This window comes from Xenia sp. Carnegie-2017, unplaced genomic scaffold (assembly GCF_021976095.1).
Source record: "Xenia sp. Carnegie-2017 unplaced genomic scaffold, XeniaSp_v1 HiC_scaffold_19, whole genome shotgun sequence".
In the NCBI taxonomy this organism is placed as follows: domain Eukaryota; kingdom Metazoa; phylum Cnidaria; class Anthozoa; order Malacalcyonacea; family Xeniidae; genus Xenia; species Xenia sp. Carnegie-2017.
In genome coordinates, this window is record NW_025813481.1 from 8953504 (window position 1) to 8975671 (window position 22168).

Sequence of the window (22168 nt, forward strand, 5' to 3'; positions counted from 1 at the left end):
CTATTTTTGACCAATGACATTAGGATGTTGATAGTGGTTACAATGGATGATAGTGAATAATTATGGACATGCTTTCAAAATGGCATATACAACCACAAATACAACCATCCGACTGGTGCAGCTTAAGAAAGAAATTTCAGGGCTTCCATTTACTACATTTTTCAAAGTTCATGTATGAGGACAATATTTCTTCGCGTATTCATATTTTTTAGGAGTTTGCAACATCAAAAGTTCGAAGCAAGGCAATCGATCAACAGGGCTCAGTCACTCAGTACTATGCTTAGTACTTTTTTAAATATCTATCGGGAAGTCTGGCTAGGAGAATGGTACTTAGACTAATTCTAGGCTAACTTTGTCAATCCAAGAACACGTGCAGTACTGGTTTTTATAAATCGGGGTATTATTTTTTGGGTACACTTGCAAAATGTATCAATTCAGGAAGAAATTCAGACGCTCAAATGACTTCTTTTACAATAACGTGGAGAGGAAAGGAAACACACAAAAAGATGATGCGGTAGGAATTTTTAAAGCGTTCTTTTTATTGTTTCTGGTTGCACAATTTCATATTAATTTATTTTTATTACCACAGTTATATTAACAAAAGTGTGTGTACAAATTTATTTATGCCCACAATGTGGTGTAAGGAAAAACACTTATTCGGAGCACATTTTCCAATTTCAAGTCTGGATTCTCTACATCCTTTAATCACAATGTCATATATGTTAATAGAATAGCAGTGTGTCATATGAATCTCAATTTTTTGAACAAGAAAATGAATTTGGGGATTTGATAAGTTTACATATATTGTAAAACTATGTAGATATAAAATACGCTATGTTTATGGGTTTTTTTTTCATTTATATGTAGAATGAACAAAGTGAGGATATTGCTGAAAATTATGACAAGCACCAAGAGTTAACCACCAAAACACAGGTTTTTAATGTACATATTGATATTGTTTCTCATGAAAAGTCATTGGAAGTGGTTATATGTAGGACTGCTTTCACTAGAAATAACTAAAAAATTTTGAAGTAATTTAAAGAAGTCATGCATTATTTAAACACTTATTAAAAGTCTGTACACATTTTAAATTAAATAATGGTCTTTATTTGTAGGACTCTGAAGATATCTTTACCAAGCAATCTATCTCTATTATTACAGAGGAACCCAAACAACCATGTCAACATAGTCAAGTAGTTCTCACATATACAGTTATACTTTATACTGTTTACCACTAGTCATGTTTTTAATGTGTTATAAATTGACAATATGCTTGTTGATTGCTTATGCATGAAACACTGTGTAGCAAAACTTTATTAACATCTGGTAGAAATGTGCTCAACAAACATAAAAATATATTACAATAGATATTTTTGAAACAGTGAACATTAATAATTACTGTGTACTTGCTCTTTCAGAGTCATTTGTCACCCACTGGCCACTATACTGGGCTATTGTTACAGTTTGACTTTGCATCAAATGTATCACGTCAGCAATCCTTTGTTGTTCATGATTATAATGCAAACAAAAGAACAATTATGGTGATGTCAAATTTTATTTCCATAATTTCAATGTTGGGTATATACCCAACTAAATGATATTACTCAGTACGCTTTTTTTGGTGCTATAATCTGCATGTATTTTTTTCTTCAGCATAATTCATTTGTATTTGTACATCGATATCCCCACCTATTGCTTGATGGCTATGGTTGGATATTGTGCTGTTCATGTGATGCAAATAGAAAGCAATTTGTTGAAGCCCTACCTAATAATATACAATTAGATCCTCAAAAAGGTATGTAAAATAGATGTTACTGAAATGAAATGATTAAAACAGGCCAAACAACATTTTTGTACTTGTCAGATATACCATATCCCAGTTGCATACACATATTAGCAATGGAAAAAATATCTGGTTGTGTATGATAGAAAGTTTGGTATTGAAGCCAAAGATTTTATTGAAAAAAGTAAGTGTTGTGTGTTACTCTTTCAGGATATAAGGTGTCTGAACAGCTTCACTAAATTTTGACTTACACTTACATACTATTTGTTTCAAGACCCTTGTCAAAGATGTGAGAACTTGTTACATATTAATCTGACATTGCATGTAGTGAATGTCTCAAATTTGTATTTGGCTTATTTTTTCAATGTGAAGTTCTTCATGTGGTATGGGAGAAAATGTCTTCATCCTTTAATATCAGTTTATTGTACATTTCAAACCCTTGTGAAGTCATCCTTCTGTGTTTTTACAAGACCCTTGTTCGACATTGTTCTTATTACATGTGGATGTTAACCAGCACAGCTTTACAAGCAAAAATATTGTTAAAACTTGTGAATGATTATTTACACAATATATTTATCTCATCGAATCTCTTTTATGAATGCAGAATCCACATCCATGATGCAGTCTGTTTTCAGTGATCATTCCTACCATGAGATGCAACCTGAAGAAGTATATTTTGTTATGTGAAAATAACTTTTTTGTACAAATACACGTATTGTTTCTCAACCTTCTAATACCCCACAATTTGTTACCATACATCCTGTGCCTAAGTTCAGGAGCTTCTATAAAGCTATTAGGGTGATAACCAACAGGGCAAATTGAATTTATTTATGACTATTGAGGTATACACATTCATACTCACACACATACATAGCCACGTACTTACAGTACATACATTAAGTAGTATAAACTAAATGTATGACAAAAATAGTAAAGTCATATTCACCATTTGCTTTACGTGCCTGATATATATATATTAAGCACTTTCTAAGGATTTTGTGAAGTCATAATTAATCATAATTATTAATCTGCATACACATACACACACATACACACACATACATACACACATACATACACACACATACATACACACACATAATACAACCTTAAGATAAATGATTTTACATATTTTAGGACTTGTTTAGTGCAGTGTGCATGGAGGTTCAGTGGATTGCTGTAAAACCAATGAATAGTCCATGGGGGGTTTGTACTTTTGTGTATTCAAAAGTAATGCCGCCCCAGCCCGAGTTAAAATGTTGCAGCTGCTCGTCATATCATTGCATTCATGTGACAACCCTTGCAAAAGCCATGCAAATCGTTGACGAGGATGAAATGGATTCTCCATTGGTACTTTTTAAGTTTTCCTTTGGAATTACACCAGATGCGAGACTATTTTGAATTGGCTACACTTAGCAAAGAAAAGGTTTCTTTATTTGAAACAGGTATGCAAGATAATCTGCAATGGTGAACATCCTTTGGCTTTACATATACTATTTCCTTTATCGGTATGGTATTTAGCACTTTCTAGCATTTTGTAAGTATTACAATTTAATTATTTTAGGCAATGAGAATGATGCAAGCGATTTTACTGATCTTCCTGAAAAAAATGGTCATAAAATTTTGGCGCCATCTGAAAGTGGTATTTGTTCTTGTGGTGCAGAGTGGGATAAACGTTCTATTCAAGATGAATGGTTGTACGTAGACTTGTGTTCAGTTGCGTACTTTTGTTCAATCCATGATGTGAAGGGTAAGTTCTGATTTGTTATAGGTTACGCTTCACTTCATAATTATTTGACTGAAATAAATTATTTAGTGTATTGTAGACCTTGCTCCTCTTGTGCTACGAAAAAGCATTATGATGGCATTGAAAACAGGATTGTATGGTTTGGATCATATGCAATATCTCATGCCGTTCTAAAAGATTACATTCGGCTTTTCATGACGTCGAGGTACTTTTTAATGAAAATTTGCCGAAGCATTAGTAGCTACGTTTGTCCATTATTTAATTTTCTCGCACTATATCTTTTGAATGTTTTTTCTTTTTTATTCTTGTTCAGTTTACCTATGTACAAATATTATGTTGCATATGTACAAAGGCAAGTGTCTTCGGGTAATTTGAATTTCCCAAAGGAAATAACTTACGCCAAGTTTCGTCTCGCTATCATTGCCATGATACGGTAAGCATCATTTCATTTTCAGCTGTAAAATATGAATATTCCATTGAGATAGTGATCGCTTGTTTTATTAAGTTATTGAATTTTCTCTTATTAAGATTGCTTGATATTGATTTTGACAATGAGTTTTTTGTGAATTATGTGGAAGAATTCCCCAGAAGGTGGTGATGGATGGAACAACTCTTGAAATACAGAAAACTTTCTTACCAAATAGTTTAAGAGAGTCTGATACTGGATTGCTAGATGGAAGATAAGTATTTTTGAAGTTTATCTGTAATATATAATATATACAGGTCTGCTAATTAGTAAATACGAGTGTTCATCTACGTATCAGAAAGCATTTTATGCATGATGGTGACTTTTCTCACTTTGTTTTTGTACACAGCTTATAGTTATAAAAATAACAACCTGTTTTCTTTTGTCCAATACTAGGTTTGAAATGCGCAATTTCATCAACAGGAGAAATGTGCGAGCTTTATTGAAGAAGTACAGTGATTCAAAGCTGCGTTGGGACGAATTTCAAGAATTAAAATCTGAAGTAAGAAGAATTTATTACCCCACGAGTACAAAATTTTGTATGACCACTCCAGAGCTCATATTATACTACAATTTCTCGTATTTATAGATATCTTCAAAGGGGCTTAGGACTATATGAGGGATCACGAATCACCAAATATCCCATTTACCATTTTACGAACACGTTTTCCTGATGGTAAGTTATGTATGCGTGTACCTTTTATGGTGCTACAAACAGAGTATTATCAGTGAATCGGACAGATTGCGTGACGGTTTAGTCGCCTGACAGAGTTTTCAGTTCAGTAACATAACCGAATGTGCCTGATGATATGCTTATGTATTTTTATTTCTTTAGCGCCAGAGTTGGTCATTTACGATAATGCCTGCAGATTGCACGAGTATTGTTTGAACCGAGATCCAGCATGTTTTAAGAAAGCAAAATTTGTTGTTGATAAGTTTCATTGGAAAAATCATTCAGCTAAACTGCCATACTCTTCCTATTTTACTTGAAGCGAACTTATTGATCCAAATATGGCCGTTTTTATGTTCTCACAAAATTTGTTGATTTATAACTGTCCTTTATGTGTAGGATGCTGCGAAGGATATAACATGAAATTGTATCCCACGCTCAATATGTACAATAAACAAGCTGCTGAACAGTGCAATTCGTGTATTAAGCCTCCATGGTTTCTTACATGGAATACGATAACTTTTTTCTTTTTACAAAACTTCATATTTGGCACAGGAATATGTTACGCATTGTTAAATACAATCCCGAGAGAAATAGCCTACAAACACTATTTTCTCACTCTTAGTCGCGTTATTCATTAGCCGAATAAACGCTCACATTGAGTCCTTAAGTGTGACGTCACGTTACCATAGCGCAAAAAACGTTTTGTTTCATGCTTGCGTGTACTTCTTGTAAAACACTCTGCTGGTAAGTAAATGCTTCAATGTGATCTGACTTAAAGTGGTTTTCCCCCTTTGTTTATAGATGTCTTTTCTTCTGAGAAGAAAGAAAAAGGCGAAGCGATGGATAATGTCGCTATTTTGAATCGAATGGGCGCTTGTTTGGAACCAGTGAACTCTACAACAACTGGAAAGCTAACTCACTATACACATGCCTAGACTTGTCGAAGCCATTGAGTTCTATAAGACCTGGAGGGGAACGTCAACAAAATTACTATAAATTATTAGCGCGCAGCCGCGTGGTCAAAAACATGGCGGTGTCACAGTGATATGGGTATCCCCGTGTTTTGGGTATCCCCGTACTTAAATCACTAGTGTTTTGGGCATCCCCGGCAAAAATGGCTGCCGTATTTTAGGTATCCCCATCCGACCAGAGCCCTCTATAGTATAAGAGTTGGGACAAACGGTCTGGGGCGAGCGCGGAGCCGCCATTTTGGTTCCTACTTGCAAAGTGAAACTATAATAATACTATTGGAAATTGGGTTTATATGCAAAAGAAGAAAGCAATTTAAGCTTATTCCATGGTAGTATCAAATATGTTAGGAATAATAGCAAGCTCTTTGCGTTTTTTTAACGATTTGCGACAGACCTGATTTAATTTCATTGGTTTGATCTTCGTTTGCGGTTTACTAGTTCGTGCTTCAAATTGATCGTGACCCATTGTAAGAAGTATTTTTCGTACGTTAACGTGTTTTCTCGGCTTATGTTCCGACCCTGTAACAAGTTTTCAAGATCTTTAAGCTTGGTGGCAAGCGGCAATGTTATCCTGGCATCAGTGTTATCAAATACTTGGACAAGACTTTGTTCGAATCTTTGAATCATAGTAATCATGCAGATTTGGTCCGAGAGATTTGTGTTCAAGATTTGTAACAATTTAATGGTACTGAGTGATTTATGCCCCCAATTTAATCCAAGCATGATATTTTTATTCTGAAAGATCACAAAATTTTCTTGCTCAGCAGAAAATGACAGACTTTTTACTTTTAGTTATTGAAATATGCAATGATTTGACCAAGATGCATTTGACCTTAAACGTTTTATTCCTGTATATGAAGTTATTTCGCCTTTATCACTTTATAAAGTATTAAAGTTTATTTCTAATAAAGTTTGTTAGGGATTCTGCTGAAAATTTTGGTGAAGCATTTCTTTAAAATGAATATATTATTTCTATAATATGAAACATTTCTGTTGTTGAAGAACAGTCTGTTTGCTATAAGTGCTACTGTTTGTAGTCTTTTATACAGCATATGAGTCTGATCCAATCTTTAATTTAGCAAAGAGTTAAATTTATTGGTTGAGGAATGACAAAACTTCTATATGTGTTTAATGATCAAACAGGGGTGTGTTGGAGGGAGCTCAGCCCCGTTTGTTCAAATTCTATGCCTTGCATTGCCAGTGAAATATATATATCAAAAAGCTAGCAGCACCTAAATATATATGAGAAAGCCAGCAATATTTTAATATATATGAGAAAGGCAGCAACAGTTGTAATATACATTAAAAAGCCCAAATAGCTGAAATTATGGAGATATGCCTCTGTGATCTTATAAACCAAAACCTACAATTAAAATATCATCAACAAGTCTAGAAGAGAAGTAATGTTCTACTTTGAGCTACGGAAGTAGGGTACATTTGTACAATTCAATACCAAAAATATATTGTACTCAGCTGTTTCATTGAATATCCTAATTATAATTACTTCATTTTTAAATGATGAACTAAAAATACAAAATACAACATGGAAAATCGTAAGAGTTTCTGTGATTTGGTGTAGTTGTTTTAGTATGGAAGTGGCTGAGAATTGAGAGGTTTGTAGATTGACCAATTTCAGAACATAATGAGAAATCATCTTCGATTAAAAAACAAGCTTTGGAGTAAGAAAACTATTGAAACTGCATCAGCACGAACTTTGCAATGTTATTTGGCCCAAAATGTTTCTCTACTTGAGTCAGTTAATTGAACCTTATATCAAAAGCAGTTCAGCACAACAATCACCATACGCAATCAAATTTCGTAAGTTCGACGTAAAGGCATTTCTTTCATTTTTTTCGTAATCCTCGATTTATGCGATATGTAATGACATTTAGTAGCCTTCAACAATCAGTTATTACACACTTATCCATAAAAAAACGCAATATTATCTCAAAATACTGTATTACTAGCAGCAATTGCTATATAAACACAAGCTAAAATTTCAAAACTAGGAACCAAAATGGCGGAAATTGATCAGGTGATCAATATTGCCCAATCAACGTAAGCTAAACGGATAACAATAGATGTCCCAACTCTTATACTATAGAGGGCTCTGCATCCGACCACTCAGGGTTCACAAATCACTAGTGATATGGGTTTCCCTATACTTGTTCCCATTCCTACGCTTGTTTCAGGGGTTTCCCTACTGTGGATTAAAGGATTTCCCCTGACTTAGCGGGAACAACACAATTTTGCGCGAAACAAAACCAGATTTCAGTATTTCAAAAATTCGTGATGGATCCAACAAAATATAAAAATCTACTTCAGTATGTTAAACATTCCGTGTATCACGAGTGTTTTACCAAGCAAGACAAACTTGTTTTGCGCAAATTTTCAAAAAAATTTGAATACGATAAAAAATTAGACTCGTTGTTGTACTTGGAGAAGACAAAAGAAGGCACAGTTAAACGCTTAGTTATATGTGAAGATCAAAAGTCAAGGGTTTTCGAAGAATGCCATTCGGCAACTTACGCAGGCCACAGTGGAAGAGACAATACCTTCAAGAAGATACGAGATAGATATTATTGGCCAGATTGTTACAAAGACACAGTTGTAATGGTAAACTATAAATCTATTACAAAATAACCAAATTGAAGAATGTTATAAATGTAATAAAAATATATTAACAAGTGCAACAGTAATAACATAAAAATTTTAAAATGACAATCATATTTTACAAATCTTTGATGTTTTCCTAGATAAAACAATGTGATAGATGTCAACGTAATGCAGCAGAAAAAAGTACGTGTGACGTTCTTCACTCAGTCAAAGTGGTTCCTCGAGTATGGTACCTGATTGGTATTGATCTCATTGATGCACATACAAAATCAAAAAAAGGGAAACAAATTCCTATTGACACAAACAGACTATTTCACAAAATATGTCGAGGGTCTCAAAGGTCTCTATTCCACTTTCTGCAGACATGGTTCTCCTGCCCACATTATTACAGACCAAGGACGAGAGTTTGTGAACCAGGTAATGAAATACAATAGTTATTAGCTAATATATTTTCAATAATTGACTAGCACTCTTATTTCTTTCATGGATCTGTCTGGTGAGTATGATTAACACTCTAAAAGGGCTATAAACGGCTTACATTTAGGACTTATTTCCTGAAAAATCAACAGTAAATTTGATTTACCAAAATTCTGTTACTTACAATAACAAACTCTTTTAATTATTGAGAATGACATTGGTTAGCTTGTTTACTTAAAAATATATGTTTTAGGTGAATGAGGAATTATTCACAGTTTTTAAAATTCATCATCGCATTACTTCAGCATACCACCCTCAATCAAATGGCCAAGATGAAAGAACTAATCAGACGATTAAAAAGTACTTTTAAATTAACATGTATACTTAACTTGTATTCTTATAGACCAATTTCCTCTGTTATTTTTTCTATTAAGAACTCTCAAGAAAGTTATGGATAGCAAAGCCGACATATGGGATGAATACATAGAAGGAGCACTCTTTGCAATTAATACAAATCAGTCTGCTACCACTAAATACAGTCCATTCTATTTAATGTTTGGAAGAAATCCAAGATTTCCCTTTGAAGCAGACCTCACTGAGGAAAATGACATTGCAGAGCTGATGCAGGATGTGAACAGTGAAGTAGCCATAGAAAAACATGTCGAGCAAATGTCTAAAATGAGGGATAACATATTCCCCATTGTTGACTCCAACATCAAAAAAGCCCAGGAAAAACAACAAGCACAGTATCAGAAAAAAAGGGGTAAACCTGTATGCCAATTCAAGGATGGAGATACTGTCTTGCTTCGTAACATGCTACAGAAAACAAAGAAAGGGCATAAACTGGAAGATCAATGGAATGGCCCGTATAAAGTTATGGAGGTGGATGTAAATAGGGGTGTTTGCAGGTTGTTAAATCCATTAACAAACAAAGCAGGAAGACAGCAATCAATTAAAAACCTGAAGCTCTACAAACAGGAGAACAATAAAAAGCTCACAAACCAAACAACTTCTGCTGTTTGTGCACAGGTAGAAGAAAATTACACAAAGGTTGAAAAAACAGAAACAAAACTGACAAAAAAGGGAAGAGAATGGGAAAAGAAACTGGAAGAGTTTGATGAAGAAAACTGAAGTTGGAAGAAAGTATGAAGAAAGCACAGAAGAGGTGAAGAAAGAACAAAATGTAATTCAAGAGCACAGAAGAAGAGAAGATAGAGGAAAATGATTGATCGGAAGAAAGAAGAAAAAAAAAAGAAGAAAATGAAAGAAAATAATTGAAGGAAAATAGAAGATAGAAGAAAAGAAGAAGGAAGAAAAGATGATGGAAGAAGAAAGAAGAAATAATAGAGGAGAAAAGAAAGAAGCACAGAAGAAACAAGAAAGAAAAAAAGATGATAGAGGAAGAGATGATAGAAGAAGAGATAATAGAAGAAAAGATGATAGAAGAAGGAATGATGGAAGAAAAGATGAAAGAAAAAAGCACAAACAAAAAACCAGCAGACGCAAACAACCAAGAATCAATGTCTTTGAGCAAACAGGCCTACAAAAAATTTGATGAAAAAATAAAAAGTATGGAAAAAAGTGCCCTTCTATTACACCTTTCATGCATTAAGAATGATTTAATAAACAAATTAGAATGCGAAGAAAAATGCTGGCGTTGTGAAGTTTTCAAATCAGGTTTCAGCAAGAGTGCTCAAACCAAAAAGAGAGACCTATCAGTAAATGTCTTTTGGAGGATTTACTGAGAAGCAATCTGACCTTATTGTAAGTAAACTTCTTGGATGGTTTCCATCTTCTGAATAGACTTCATTACCAAAGTTATCTCCCTGAAGCTCTTACACTTCTCAGTCAGGCTATTTTAAAATTGTCTTATTGTGAAGCTGAAAGTTACCTAGAATTTGGAGGACAATATCATGTACAGGAACTTCAAAAGAACTGGGAAAAGCAACAAAACAAGAGATGCAAACCAACAAAAACAAGCATACCATCAAAGAAATTCAAGCATGATCATACAAGGAAGCAGTCATGTGAAGAAGATGAGTGCAAGATTGTGAAGGAAAGGAAGTCGGATGTGAGTTTACTAAGCAAGATGAAGACACCAAATTATCAATTAAATGAAAATGATGAAGACGTCATTATCAAAAATGGTCTGCTTACAGACATTCACATTGGCAAGGCCCAAAATTTGTTGAAGCAACAATTCCCAAGCATGGAAGGCCTCCAAGCAACAATATTAGGTATGGTGCAACAGTTTGATGTCATGAAAGGTAAATTCATTCAAGTTCTTCACACTGGTGCAAATCACTGGATATGCATTAGTAACATTCATTGTAATCAAAATAATGCTGTTAAACTCTATGACAGTATGTACTCAGGAATTAGTAACACAGTTAAAAAGGAAATTGCTAGTCTGCTATACCTTCAGTCAGAAAATGTAATCGAAATCTCAATTGAGCCAGTCACCCAACAGACAAATGGATATGACTGTGGTATATTTGCCATTGCTTTTGCTACATCATTGTGTTATGGACAGGATCCCTGCAAGATAACTTTCAAAAGGAGGAATATCCGAAGTCACTTGTGGAATTGTTTTACTAAAGGCAAAATGCATATGTTTCCATCTGTACCAAGAATGTCAAGCCCTGAACAAACATCACACAAGGTTCTTATACCAATTTACTGTAGATGTCGCCTTCCATATGTCAGGGAGGAAGATGACATGGTTGAATGTGTCAGTTGTCAGAGCTGGTTTCATAAACACTGCCTTGATGTCCCGGAACTATTTTTTATAAAAAAGCAGAAATAAAATGGAAATGTAATCCACATTGTGGTCAAAAGAAGTAAAAACAGGTTAAGTGTGTGTTATGTGACTGATAATGAAAGTCGATTCTTCTTCTGAATTATCAGTACTTTTAACTATATTGCAATTTGTTTTAACATTTGTTATGTTGTATTCTTAGAGGGGTAAAAAAGTCTGATTATATCACAAGAAAAGACATTGTTACAAATGTGCGTAATTGTTGACAGTTTTTTTGACACTACCTAGTTAAATCATTTTATGTTTGAATGAACTCAAGACAATCTAAAACTGTTAAATTACAAGTCTATTCAAAAGTATACGTTCAATGTACTTCGCAATACAGAATGAAAAAAAATGGAAATCACAACAACAAATTTATATGTCAACGGTATCTATGAAGCATTTCATACGTAATTCAAACAAGATGCCATGAAATACCAATAAATACATAATATTTTAGCTAGCAATAGCTGCTCATCTCACCTTTATAATGTCTGGTCATTACTTCCATACGTGTCCTTTTTTTAGAAATACCAATTTTCGTTTCAAGCTACATGGTCTTAATTTATTTCGGCCATATGCCATGGTCTTAGTGTTTTGGGTATCCTCACGGGGGATGCCCAAAACACTAGTGATTTAAGTACGGGGATACCCAAAACACGGGGATACCCATATCACTGTGACAGCGGTTTTGGTGGTCAAAGTCAGCGGAGAGACGCGGGCTCATGAAATAAAAATTTTGTCGCCCACCCTGATTTGACCACCACGATTGGGAGTATAGACCTACTATATCTATGAAAATATCGGAACTATTTTCCTAACATAAACACTTTTTTAAAATTTTATTTATTAAACAATCTGCAAGCTTCCGTGTTTGCGGATGGTGAAATAGCGACAGAAAAGGAAACATTTCATGACTCCGGTAAGTAGCACAGTAGTAGTTTTACTATTTTGTTTTTAACACAATACTTGAAGAGTTTTTTTACTACTAAGTTTTAATTTAAAGTTATTTTGGTCCAGTCTTGTTTGTTCTTCACTTTATCGCTCGCCAGACGTGGCAAAGTTGCCGATTTTTATCCAGTTTTGCATCATGATCGCAAGCTAAACCTCCTGATTTGAATTGAGTTTACCTCCCAAAATGGGGCAGAATTTGTTCATATTTATTTTTAAAGATGAAGGAAAGTTTACAACAGAGTTGTGTTGAAATTGAATGCAATGCCATGCAAAGTTAATGAAAACTATGGTATATGCCGTATAATAAAAATAACTATTAAACTACTTGCCTGCTCAATTTGACTGTATAGTGTAGACAATTATAATGGGTTTGAAAAGTTGGATTTATGCAAACAGTTTTAAAGTACTACTAGCTTTCTCTAAGTGAAGTATTTATTGTTATAGTAAACAGGTTACTACTTCAAAACCAAGATAAAAGAAGTGTGTTGAACAATGTGCTAAGATTTGCTCCTACCTTGAAATATTTCTTCAACAATAGCTTATGATTATATCATTAATATGCATGAAAAGTTAAACATATTATTGTCTCATCTCACCAAATACATACTTGGTATGATTCCAGGTGATCCACATTCACATCAGATGCATTGGTTACAATGAAGTTGAATGTAGAGGAAGCAAAAATAGATGGCAAAGAAATTTTGTGTCTTATGAAGAATTAGTACAAATCAATAAAAAGAATTCTTTAAACAAATTGTAAACAAATTTAAATTGCTCATGGTCAAGCAACTTAGTCAAAGAAGCAAATTCTGTCTTCGACATGTGACCTTTCCAATTATGTTTAGTTTCTTTGTACAAAATACTATCTTTGAGAAACTTGATTTGTAAGTCTTTCATGAATATTTTTTCACCAATAGATAAAAGAAACAAATTCAAAGGCTTGATGGAAAATACAAAGATTTATCAAGTTGTTTATCATTTAATTCCCAAAAGTTAGTTTGTACATATAAATAATTAGTATTGGTTGCTGTAAGCTGTTCAAGCAAAACAGAAGAGTAGTAGTGCTCGAAGGGGTTAGCATTATATAAAACTTATATCTTGTTCTTGACATACATTACACAATTCCAAGAGACTGTAAGTAGTACACAATAATATCTATAGAAATTGATAAATTTCTTTGCCTACACTGTCAATTAACTATTTTGCCTTCATGCAGCAATAGACAGAGTGTTTTTGTCAGCTCAACGCAACCCTTGTCTGAAGTTCCGAAAGCCTTGATCTACCCAAGAAAGATCTCTGGTGGTAACATGTTAGGTATGGCTAGTGGTTGGTCATCGTCATTGAGCCTTGTGACACTAGTTCAGTAGACGTTAATTGTCCTGAAGACGTTGAGGAGGTTGCTAGTAAAGCGTCGCCTAAACCAGAAGTTAGTTTTCATGGTATGCTAACGGATTACGCAAACCTTGTTAGGAAGAAGTTCACATCAAATGGTTATGGTCTCGTTCCATCGTCTTCTGAGAAGGTTTCATGTTCATCCTGTATCTTTCACCAATGTTACAAATACTTAGTTTTTTTATGCTTTTTGAAATTGTCGTTTTTATGACTATTATTTTAGAGCATAGACATTGAAGAATCTTGTGGTAGTACAGGTATTCTCAACATTTTTGTTGAAAATTCTCTAGTTTCAATTCTTCGAAATTTCTCATCTTAATTATCACCTTTACTTTAGAATCCTTTCGATACGAGAAATCGTCGGGATTTGAGGTACTTTATACGATATATTGAATTTAAGTTTTATAGCGTTAATAACTCTCTGTCCATCGTAACTTTGCTATAATTCTATGGATAAATTATGTTTTTATATATAACAGATTATTGATGATCCTACTTCACCTGAAGGTGTTCAGCAGAACGACGTATGAAGTTACTGTCGTTAATTAACAATATAGCCCTTGATAAAGGGTGGATGGTCAAAATTATAAATGTCATGGTTGTTCCAGACCAATTGGAATGAGTATGATCAATGAATTCTGACTTGTTATTTCCTAATAACTCAAATATATTTATTTTCAAATTTCTTAGCTTAATAAATGTTATCTTTGTAGAAACTATTATAACAAAGTACATAATCCCTTTTTTCCGTGAAGCCCATGGATGCGTTCGTTCATGATGAAAGAGTCATATTGTATAAGGAGGCTCTCGTTCATCACGAGAGAGTTATGAGAAAGTTACGTTGTAAAGGTAATAAGTAAAAACGTATAAACATGCTTAGTGTTTGTTTGTTATAGTTCAAAAAGGCAGAAGTTGTTTGAACATTTGAAGTATCCTTGGACGTTCTAGTTTTTTATGAGAAGAATTCTTTTAAAGAAAAAGATAAATTTTGAAAACCAAAGAATCCCGTTTTCGGTCCATGCCTCCAGATACCCCGAGATACTTGAGCACTAGAGCGTCGCATGTTAACTAAGGGAACCACATAATCCTTGTTAGTTTTCCATGAAACATATGGATGGTTTGCTCGTGATACATGAGAAACAGTAAATGGGAGAGTTAAATCAGAAAGATATAAACCGATAAAATTGGTATAAAACTTGTTTAAGGTTGTCTTTAATTATAAGTGTCAGAAAAAGACAGGGTCCTAAGAAGTTAATTGAAACATTGCTTGGTTTGTTTTATGAGAAGAAAACAAAAACATAAAATTCGAAAGCAGAAAACCCCGTTTTCGGTCCATGCTTCCCGATACCTTCTTAAGCGCAAGGCACTAGAACGCCGCATGTTAACGTTTCGGCAGGAGATTTCGGCCCCTCCATGCGATCCTACTTGGGAGATGCCAATAGCAAGCTTCCGCCCATCGGACCCTGAGATTACCTGCGATAGGCTTTGGCCAGGGTACGCAGTGAGAGTGCGGTCGCCACCGAAGTGAGGGCTCCTAAGCCACTGCATACTATATCGCACCCAGCTTCCACTGCTAGTTAACATCTACTATATGAAGCTTTAGCTTTATATATATATAACAAAATTTAAAGGCGAACGAAAGTTGTGGCATGATTGTCATCGTTACAGCGCATGCCCAGATGATTTCTTTGATAATTTGCGACTAAGTGAGTTAAATGACACAAATGTAGTGCAAGTACATACAGTTGGTCGTTGTCATGACTATGAACAATTACTCGAGTGGACTGCGCGCTCGAGCATGCGCAGACGATTTCTCTATTAAATTGTTACTAAGCATGCTATTTACTTGAAAATTGGTGCTAGTAGATGCAGTTGGTCGTTGCCATGACCACGAACTTGGGTAGCTGGTCAAGTTGATTGCGCATGCTCAATAAGACTGCGCATGCGCAAATGATTAGTCTTAAAACGTGTGACTGAGCGAGCTAATTACTCCAAAATCGGTACTAGTACATCCAGTTGGTCGTTACCATGAGCTTGGAGAGTTTGTGGAGTTGACAACGCATGCTCAGATTCTCAATTAATTTGTGACAGAGCGAGCTCTGAAATTAGTGCTTGTACATGCGCTGAGCAAGTTTTCCATCAAATATATTTGGCATGCTTTTTGTCTACTTAAGCTTGTTTTTACAAATGCATGTGAAACTCGTCAACACTTTGTTACGGCACTCGTAATATCCGTGACAACGTTAAAAATGTTTTTTATTTTTCTCTACAACTTTATATCTGCATATTGCATGTCATATCCAAGCTTTCCTTTGATTTGACGGGAAATGGTTTTTATTCACTCTTACATCTTCTGCCTTTATAATTAGTCGATCTGTATTTCTAAACTAATATTTGCAAATGCCTCAAGAGAATCTTTTTATTTTATTGGCTCTCGTCTACAAATACAATACCATGTCCGACTATTTGATTGCACGAATTTTGGAATTTGATCACTTTTTTTGACACATGTGTTTACCATGGGAAAGTTGGATTGCTTAAATGTAATGTAGTTGTACAAGAATTCTTCTCTCATAAAAACTAGAACATCCAAGGATACTTCAAATGTTCAAACAACTTTGCCTTTTTAAATTATAACTTAAACAAACACTAAGCATAATACATGTTTCTACTTTATTACCTTACAACGTATTTTTCTCATAACTCTCTCGTGATGAACGAGAGCCTCCTTATACAATATGACTCTTTCATCATGAACGAACGCATCCATGGGCTTCACGGAAAAGGGATTATGTACTTTGTTATAATAGTTTCTACAAAGATAACATTTATTAAGCTAAGAAATTTGAAAATAAATATATTTGAGTTATTAGGAAATGTCAAGAATTCATTGATCATACTCATTCCAATTGGTCTGGAACAACCATGACATTTATAATTTTGACCATCCAACCCTTTATCAAGGGCTATATTATTAATTAACGACAGTAACTTCATACGTCGTTCTTGCTGAACACCTTCAGGTGAAGTAGGATCATCAATAATCTGTTATATATAAAAACATAATTTATCCATAGAATTATAGCAAAGTTACGATGGACAGATGAGAGTTATTAACGCTATAAAACTTAAATTCAATATATCGTATAAAGTACCTCAAATCCCGACGATTTCTCGTATCGAAAGGATTCTAAAGTAAAGGTGATAATTAAGATGAGAAATTTCGAAGAATTGAAACTAGAGAATTTTTCAACAAAAAAATGTTGAAAATACCTGTACTACCACAAGATTCTTCAATGTCTATGCTCTAAAATAATAGTCATAAAAACGACAATTTCAAAAAGCATAAAAAAACTAAGTATTTGTAACATTGGTGAAAGATACAGGATGAACATGAAACCTCACGATGGAACGAGACCATAACCATTTGATGTGAACTTCTTCCAACGTTTGCGTAATCCGTTAGCATACCATGAAAACTAACTTCTGGTTTAGGCGACGCTTTACTAGCAACCTCCTCAACGTCTTCAGGACAATTAACGTCTACTGAACTAGTGTCACAAGGCTCAATGACGATGACCAACCACTAGCCATACCTAACATGTTACCACCAGAGATCTTTCTTGGGTAGATCAAGGCTTTAGGAACTTCAGACAAGGGTTGCGTTGAGCTGAGAACTAAAAGAACAAATATGGATAGATGATGAAGTGGAGAACAAGAATAGAGGTTAAAGAAGACACACTACGTATGCTCATTGGTGTTTCACAAGAGTATACATTACAGGATAACTATGGATCCAACTAGTCTAAACAACTACGTACATTTAAGCAATCCAACTTTCCCATGGTAAACACATGTGTCAAAAAAAGTGATCAAATTACAAAATTCGTGCAATCAAATAGTCGGACATGGTATTGTATTTGTAGAAGAGAGCCAATAAAATAAAAAGATTCTCTTGAGGCATTTGTAAATATTAGTTTAGAAATACAGATCGACTAATTATAAAGGCAGAAGATGTAAGAGTGAATAAAAACCATTTCCCGTCAAATCAAAGGAAAGCTTGGATATGACATGCAATATGCAGATATAAAGTTGTAGAGAAAAATAAAAAACATTTTTAACGTTGTCACGGATATTACGAGTGCCGTAACAAAGTGTTGACGAGTTTCACATGCATTTGTAAAAACAAGCTTAAGTAGACAAAAAGCATGTCAAAAATATATGATGGAAACTTGCTCAGCGCATCTACAAGCACCAATTTCAGAGCTCGCTCTGTCACAAATTAATTGAGAATCTGAGCATGCGTTGTCAACTCCACAAACTCCAAGCTCATGGTAACGACCAACTGGATGTACTAGTACCGATTTTGGAGTAATTAGCTGCTCAGTCACACGTTTTAAGACAAATCATCTGCGCATGCGCAGTCTTATTGAGCATGCGCAATCAACTTGACCAGCTACCCGTTCGTGGTCATGGCAACGACCAACTGCATCTACTAGAACCAATTTTGAAGTAAATAGCATGCTTAGTAACAATTTAATAGAGAAATCGTCTGCGCATGCGCTCGAGCATGCGCAGTCCACTCGAGTAATTGTTCATAGTCATGACAACGACCAACTATATGTACTTGCACTACATTTGTGTCAATTAACTCACTTAGTCGCAAATTATCGAAGAAATCATTTGGGCATGCGCAGTAACGATAACAATCATCCCACAACTTTCGTAGGCCTTTAAATTTTGGTATATATATATAGACCTAAAACTTCATATAGTAGATGTCAAGTAGCAGTGGAAGCTGGGTGCGATATAGTATGCAGTGACTTAGGGGCCTTCACTTTGGTTGCGACCGCACTCTCCCTGCGTACCCTGAGCAAAGCCTATCGCAGGTGATCTCAGGGTCTGATGGGCGGAAGCTTGCTATTGGCATCTCCCAAGTAGGATAGCGTGGAGGGGCCGAAATCTCCTACCGAAACGATAACATGCGGCGTTCTAGTGCCTTGCGCTTAAGAAGGTATCGGGAAGCATGGACCGAAAACGGGGTTTTCTGCTTTCGAATTTTATCTTTTTGTTTTCTTCTCATAAAACAAACCAAGCAATGTTTCAATTAACTTCTTAGGACCCTGTCTTTTTCTGACACTTATAATTAAAGACAACCTTAAACAAGTTTTATACCAATTTTATCGGTTTATATCTTTCTGATTTAACTCTCCCATTTACTGTTTCTCATGTATCACGAGCAAACCATCCATATGTTTCATGGAAAACTAACAAGGATTATGTGGTTCCCTTAGTTAACATGCGACGCTCTAGTGCTCAACTATCTCGGGTATCTGAGGCATGAAAAGGATTCTTTGGAAAATTTATTTTCTTTAAAGAACTCATAAAAACTAGAACGTCAAGGATTCAAAGGTTCAACAACTGCCTTTTGAACTATAACAAACAAACACTAAGCATGTTTATACGTTTTTACTTATTACCTTTTACAACGTAACTTTCTCATAACTCTCGTGATGAACGAGAGCCTCCTATACAATATGACTCTTTCATCATGAACGAACGCATCCATGGGCTTCACGGAAAAAAGGGATTATGTACTTTGTTATAATAGTTTCTACAAAGATAACATTTATTAAGCTAAGAAATTTGAAAATAAATATATTTGAGTTATTAGGAAATAACAAGTCAAGAATTCATTGATCATACTCATTCCAATTGGTCTGGAACAACCATGACATTTATAATTTTGACCATCCAACCTTTATCAAGGGCTATATTATTAATTAACGACAGTAACTTCATACGTCGTTCTTGCTGAACACCTTCAGGTGAAGTAGGATCATCAATAATCTGTTATATATAAAAACATAATTTATCCATAGAATTATAGCAAAGTTACGATGGACAGATGAGAGTTATTAACGCTATAAAACTTAAATTCAATATATCGTATAAAGTACCTCAAATCCCGACGATTTCTCGTATCGAAAGGATTCTAAAGTAAAGGTGATAATTAAGATGAGAAATTTCGAAGAATTGAAACTAGAGAATTTTTCAACAAAATAAATAAATAAAGGCGCTGTCACTTGGAAGTATAACAAAAATTATGAAACTTGGTACGTTTATGACAATTTAAGCCCCCTGCAAAAATGCTTAAATCAATTCATGGGCCATAAAATATATTAAAATGTTTCATGCTTGTTTTTCTTTTGAAACCGAAATTCTGAATGTTAGACGTCGATAAATTTCTTTCAACTACTTTCAGTTACTCTTCTAAAAGCAACGATTTTCTAATGTCAGAGGTTTCGAAAGTTACGACTTTCTAATGTGATGCCTTCCTTAAGTTACGCCTTCCCAACATTACGATTTCGATTCAAACGTTACAACTTTCTCGCGTTGAAGATTTCTCACGAAACAGATTACAAGTTTTACGGCTTCTCAATGCAAGATACAACGCTCTAAAGTTACAACTTTGTACGTAATATCACGGCTTCCTAATCTTACAGATTCGTTATGTTACTGCTTTCTGACATCAATGCTCAAACTTATAACAAAGTCTTAAGTTTAAGTGGTGAAATTTCACAATGCATGCACACGTGACGCATAGGTTTGAAGAAAACTTTCTCCCTTATGACACACACAGATGTTGCTAGAGTCACAACAATTTACAAAACAGAGTCTCGTTTTAACTAAACAATATAATGGCTAAATGCTTCCCTTGCTCAGACCCCTCAGCTTCTCAAGCTCAGTCCCCCCCTTCAGCAAAGTAACAAGGTTTCTTTTATGAAAAATTGGTTGTTTCCAACCAAGCATAAATCATACCATGCAAACTGCATGTTCATCAAATGGATTCTAGGGGACATGATCAGGATAATGAGCTAATGTCTTTGCCCGATAAGACCTTTCAGGGTGGAACGTGATGTGAATCACAAAAGAAACCAAAGAAATACTTGAATTTATGAAATGCAAGGATATAAACACTCTTGACATTTTGCAATATTGCAACATGAAGAAACACAAAATGGAAAATCTTTTAGCTGTTTGAGCAAAAATTGTTGACACTGCATATGGCTTGCTCAGTTGAGTTGCCCTTTACTTCAAATAAAATTGTTAAGTTATTGCTTTCTAGTACTATTAAAAAAAACATAAAACATCAGTCAAAAAAAGAATTGGGAAGAAAAAGTTCACTCTTCCGGGCCCAACAGGTCATATTTTTTCCCATTTCTAGCTATGAAAGCAACCAATGTTAATGTCATTGTTTGACTTGCAGGAGAATGTTGAGGAGAAAAAGTTCATTTAGCATAAAAATGATTTAACAAATAAATAATTGTTTTAGATGTAATAATAATATGTACTTTACATTAAATTATGTGTGTTAAGTCGGAGTCGGCAAAGGTTATGTTGAACTGTGCAAGACAATCAGGAAGAAAACAAGACAAAATCTGAGAGAAGCAAACACCAAGAGAATCAGAGAAGCAGTTGAAAGTGGCAAAGGGTTGAAAAAGAGCACAACAGGAGATGGAAAGAAGGCTCTGATTCAAGCACTGAAGGAGAAGGATGGAAAGGTAATAACAGACAGAAAAAGAATCCTCGAGAGATGTGCAGAATTCTATCAGGCACTGTACGAAGATCACTCCCAAAACATTCAGTTGAGACCAGCAGAAGAGACTCCAGTAATCATGAAATGTGAAGTGGAGAAGGCAATCCATCAGATGAAAACGGAAAATCACCCGGTGAAGATCTTGTGGTGATAGAGATGATAAAGGCCGGAGGTGACATCCTAATGGAAAAACTTCAGCATCTTTACAACAAAGCCATTGAGACGGAAAAAGTGCCAAAAGAGTGGAAGAACGCCATCATTATTCTACTCTTCAAGAAGGGAGACAAGAAAGATCTTGCAAACTACCGCCCCATCAGTTTGCTATCCCACATCTACAAGTTGTTCATGAAAATCATCAAGAACAGAATCAGTGGCACTCTGGATGAACATCAACCCCCAGAGCAAGCAGCATACAGGAAAGGATTCTCCACTGCAGACCACCTGCATGCTACAGGACAAATACTCGAGAAAACCAACGAGTACCAACAACCACTGTTCATGGCATTTGTAGATTACGAAAAGGCATTCGATTCCATCAAGCATGCCCCAGTATTCCAATCACTTGCGAAACACGGAGTACCAGGAAAGATCATAAACAGCATAAAGGAAACATACAGAGAAGGCACAGCACAAATAAGAACAGAAAAGCTGAGCGAAAAGATCAAGATAAAGAAAGGTGTCCGCCAAGGAGATACACTGTCACCTATCATGTTCACTGCTGCCATTGAAGAGATCTTCAAAAGAATACC

At 34.9% G+C, this 22168-nt stretch overlaps 2 protein-coding genes and 1 long non-coding RNA gene across 8 annotated transcripts in view; 2 read left to right on the forward strand and 1 right to left on the reverse strand.

The window, feature by feature from the left end:
- LOC124439033 (enoyl-CoA delta isomerase 2-like) overlaps window positions 1-22168 on the reverse strand; it is a 62812-nt gene that overhangs the window by 2711 nt on the left and 37933 nt on the right. The gene's annotated exons all lie outside the window — the stretch shown is intronic.
- On the forward strand, window positions 25-3728 carry LOC124439030. 5 transcript variants are annotated; one of them, XM_046989226.1, is made up of 10 exons: window positions 25-326; window positions 439-514; window positions 868-942; window positions 1116-1193; window positions 1419-1541; window positions 1654-1795; window positions 2388-2452; window positions 2921-3228; window positions 3348-3533; window positions 3600-3728. In XM_046989226.1, exons 1-8 carry the CDS (start codon window positions 175-177, stop codon window positions 3182-3184), a joined length of 975 nt encoding a protein of 324 aa, XP_046845182.1. In that variant the 5' UTR covers window positions 25-174; the 3' UTR covers window positions 3185-3228; window positions 3348-3533; window positions 3600-3728. The 5 variants fall into 5 exon arrangements, with proteins under 5 accessions (XP_046845182.1, XP_046845184.1, XP_046845187.1 ...); XM_046989228.1 differs by having other exon boundaries at window positions 32-326; window positions 868-933; XM_046989229.1 differs by lacking the exon at window positions 2921-3228 and having other exon boundaries at window positions 43-326.
- Window positions 3742-4290, forward strand: LOC124439037. Its single transcript, XR_006946246.1, has 2 exons — window positions 3742-3963; window positions 4059-4290. It is a non-coding gene; the product is annotated as an uncharacterized LOC124439037 (long non-coding RNA).